Below are 4,023 nucleotides of genomic sequence, written 5' to 3'. Positions count from 1 at the left end.
TTGTTAGCCAGCTGAAAGGTAAATATAATAAAAATAATAAATGTATAATGTTATGAGATTTAAGCTATTTAGTCTAAACATTTATGTTTTCGTGTTATAATTTGTTGCCATTCTAAAATGAAAGAGGCATAATTTATATTTATTTCCTGATTTTTTTATGCTGGTTGCGTGATTGGTCAGATATACCAAACCCATACAAAGATTATTTTCTTAAAACAGATAAGATATAAGGTTTTTTTTCTTAAGAAACATTTGATAGCTATCTGGATGTTATAAAGATTTTGCATGTGAAATTTGAAAATTTTCTGATGCATAAAAAGTATTTTTATTGTTAAAATGAATATTACTTTGCATGATAGATAGGCAAGATACAAAAAGGAAAAAAAGATATTAGAAAAACATTGCTTTATAAACCTTAAGACTTAATAAAAAAATTTGATATTTTGTGTATGAAAGCATAGTAATGTTTACTGATAATCTGCCAAATTTCATTAACATTTGCTTACTAATTTAAAAGTTATAGTATGAAAACTATAACAAGCACAAAATGGTTACAAGGTTGGTCCCAGGGATGGAGCCCATGCTGAAAGAGTTAGTTTGTACTATTTGATAGTAATAGGTTTGTAGGAACAGCCTTGAAGGACCAAATTGTGTCTTGGTGACAGTATATTATGTATTTCAACTAAATGTCATATTGTAATGAAAATAAAAAATGATGTAACATATATCTAAAACGTTTTGGCCTTATGGCTAATGTGTCTTAATTTCGGTAACATCTCAGTCTGTCTGCTCCCATTGGCAATAGACTAAATGGGAGTAAGCAAAACGGGAATAAACCTAAAAAAATACAATCAGTGGGTTGTTAGATATAGAATAAGGTTCAGGTACAAAAATCACTTTGGCATAGTTTTAAAAACAAAGCATTTTTGTATTTATACTGTTTACAATACAATAGACTTTTAAAACATTCACACATCAATATTTTTTATGTACATACACATATACACAACAAATATGTCACATAAAAAACCTAGCTTATTCTCAAGAAATTATAATACTCCTCAAATTTTTTTCATTTACAATATAGTGGCATAACAAGTTTACAGAAAAATTGAATAAATAAATATTTTTATTGAATTAATTTCAATTTTGAAATTGTTTCATATTTCTATGTATGGAAAATTGATTTTCAGGAATTTTATTTTTAATTCAGTGTTGCAGTTTTTGCCCTCAAGGTGGACTGTAATCATCCAGGTGTGAAGAAGTTAACTTGGGTAAAAATTGCATCAGCTGTATTCTGGTACACTTCATAACTAGGTTGTTTATTATAATTTATTGATGTTTAAATTACCATTGTATGTGCTGTTAAAAATAAAAATGTCATTAATACCTTTAGCAACTGGGGAATCTTCCTTCTTATGTAAAGGAGGTTCATGTGCTGTTCATGAGAGTGTTGTAGCAGAAGAGGGAGAAGAAAATAACTGTGGTGAAGTAATACAAAAGACTGAGGTAACTTACAGATTTAAAATTGTACACTTTTCTTTTTGGAGTAGAGTTACTGCATGTATATATTTGAGACAGAACATGTGTATTTAATATTGTAGCTATAATGATTATTTTCAGAAATGAAATTGCTTATGTAGTTTTTAATCAATGCTTTAACAACTTGTAATAGGTTAACCCTATTGTTATTGCTGGGTCAAAGTGCAGAGCCATTAACATTTTACAGTGTTACATTCAAAATGTAATTAAACTACTTTATTATCAATGTATGTTAGTAAACTTGGGATGCAAACAAAATGTATAATTAAACTGTTTATATTATTTGAGTTTTGATTTCTTAATTTCAAAAAGAAACATTAAATAATTATCAAGCTTTATTTTTTTTGTGTTACGTGATGTGTCTGAGTTCTGAATTCGTAAAATCAGACTTCAGTGATAGGCTTGTAGAGCTTCCAACTAATTAAAAAACTAAGCATAATTACAAGCAATAATGTAACATTTCACTCTTCTGTTTATTTGATTTACTGACATATAAAATTTATCTGAAAATCCCCTTCCCCCCTCTTTCTCTAACTTCACAGAGTTGATGGATGTATTTTAACCAAGAAAATGAGCAGATTCTCTCTATATAATGCTTATTACAGCAATAGGTTTTGGCACCCACTGAATAACAGTTTGCTATAGTTTCTTGGTGTGAAAAGTTGGTGATCTTGCTCTGAACGTCTAATGGAATAGTTTGACCTATTTATAGCTTACTGTCTAATGACTAATAAAGCTAATGACTAATAAAGCTTTTGTGTTCTAGAATGCATATTTGAAAGATACATGAATTATTTTTTGGAGACTCACATTTGTGAGATTCAGTGATCCTTTGGCTGAGAACAAAATTATGTGTAAATAACATATACTCTACAGGAAACAGCTAATATGCTCCTTTTGTGATTTAGTCTTTTGATGGGGAATATATTTTTCCTGTGGTCCAAAATACAGTCAATAAAGCCATGAAATTGAAAGAAAATAGATATTAAAAGTTTGACAGTTAAAACTGTGAAGATAAGTAACTTGAAAATTTGAGATAAAATATGCATTCAAAGAATACAAAACAGGTACTGTTCCTTTTATTTTGCATTTTCCAACTTTTCATTTTACTGTATATCAATGATTTCATACAATTAATATTAGGACAGAGAAGATAAGAGATAAATTACAAAGTTTTACTGATAAAAAATATTAATATTCATTTATGATATTCTAGAGACTTTGTTAATATGAGAACTGTATGAGGAAAAAAGTATTCTAATTCATGATGTGAAAGTCACTTTACACTCTGACTGACTCAGTAATAGGTTGGGAAGTGTACAGACAAAACTTTCTTAAAAATAATTTGTTATAAAATATGTTTTTTTGTGTGCAACAGACTTGTAATATTTACTAAAAGCTAGCCAAAGTTCATTAAGATATACTTTGTAAATACAGAATTATAGTAAATATTATTATGTATATCATCACTGAGACAGAGGTTGATACATCGGACCAACACAGAACTTGTAGTGTTAAAGATTAATTTTAAAATGTGCTGGTGTAAACAGATTCCTGAAATTCCTTTGCTTATATTTTGCAATAAGAGGTTTTAGAATGATTTCTTGATACTATACACATGAAGTATAATATTATTTCTCATAAGATACATAACCTCCAGTTACAGCTAATTTTCTTGATTCAGTGCTGCCCTCTATATACATACTTTTTTCCTCACCACAGAACAATGACTGGATGCTAATCCCTGGTGTACCAGGGAAGGACAAACAGACAAGAATATAAATCTAGAGATGGGTGAGACACTCTTTCGATAGCATCCTTGGCCAAAAGGTCTAACACCACATTGGAGAAATTCTGGGGGGAGACAGAATCCCCTGTAGGAGGGGGAAAAAAAAAGAATAGGAACAGTATACAAAGGAGGAGGAGAAAAGAAAGGAAGGGTAAAGCAAACAGATATAGCCTGCAGCCGTCAACTGTCAACCACAAAAGAATCCACGAGTTCAAATCAAGCCAAATGGGCCCCCACTGTTCCTGAGCCCAGATGGTAGTCACTGATGAGACTGTTGGTGCTGCAACCTACAGATGATGGAAGAATGGATGGTAGAAGAGGAACAGGATTAAAAATAGCTAGAAGAAAGGAGTTAGGAGGATAGGAAACAGCAACTGGAAGAGAAGGGGCTTGGAAAGGACACAAGGGTAGTCAAGGAATAATATTGATGCACAGTCTGAAACCACCTGTTAGTGCATGCTTGTTGCATGCAATAATGCAATAGTATCACATGGAAACACTTGAGTTCAGATGGGAGCCTCAAGACTAGTGGCAAGCAAAAAAAAAATGCATGTAGAGGGCAGCACTGAATCAGAAAAACCAGATGTAAGTATCTATCAGAAATACATTTTTAGTTTTGGAAAATGTTGACTTTTATTTATCAGTAAATTATTCATTACTGAAAGTGAATCATTTATGAAACTAAATTGATA

General features: G+C 30.8%; 2 protein-coding genes across 2 annotated transcripts in view; both read left to right on the top strand.

Moving 5' to 3' along the window:
* The window catches only part of LOC106474664, a 10,429-nt gene extending 6,519 nt beyond the window's left edge, over positions 1-3,910 (top strand). Inside the window, exons 4-5 of the mRNA XM_013935356.2 lie at positions 1,397-1,509; positions 3,265-3,910. Of these exons, the coding sequence (XP_013790810.1) occupies positions 1,397-1,509; positions 3,265-3,324 (173 nt within the window). The 3' untranslated portion in view covers positions 3,325-3,910. The remainder of the gene's footprint in view (positions 1-1,396; positions 1,510-3,264) is intronic.
* Positions 3,333-4,023, top strand: part of LOC106474662 (zinc finger protein 271-like) — a 3,415-nt gene continuing 2,724 nt past the window's right edge. Inside the window, exon 1 of the mRNA XM_013935355.2 lies at positions 3,333-3,336. Within this exon, the coding sequence (XP_013790809.1) occupies positions 3,333-3,336 (4 nt within the window). The remainder of the gene's footprint in view (positions 3,337-4,023) is intronic.

Source organism: Limulus polyphemus, unplaced genomic scaffold (assembly GCF_000517525.1).
Source record: "Limulus polyphemus unplaced genomic scaffold, Limulus_polyphemus-2.1.2 Scaffold7497, whole genome shotgun sequence".
NCBI classification, from domain to species: domain Eukaryota; kingdom Metazoa; phylum Arthropoda; class Merostomata; order Xiphosura; family Limulidae; genus Limulus; species Limulus polyphemus.
Note: the sequence above shows the minus strand (reverse complement) of the source record. Positions and strands in the feature narration are given on the sequence as shown.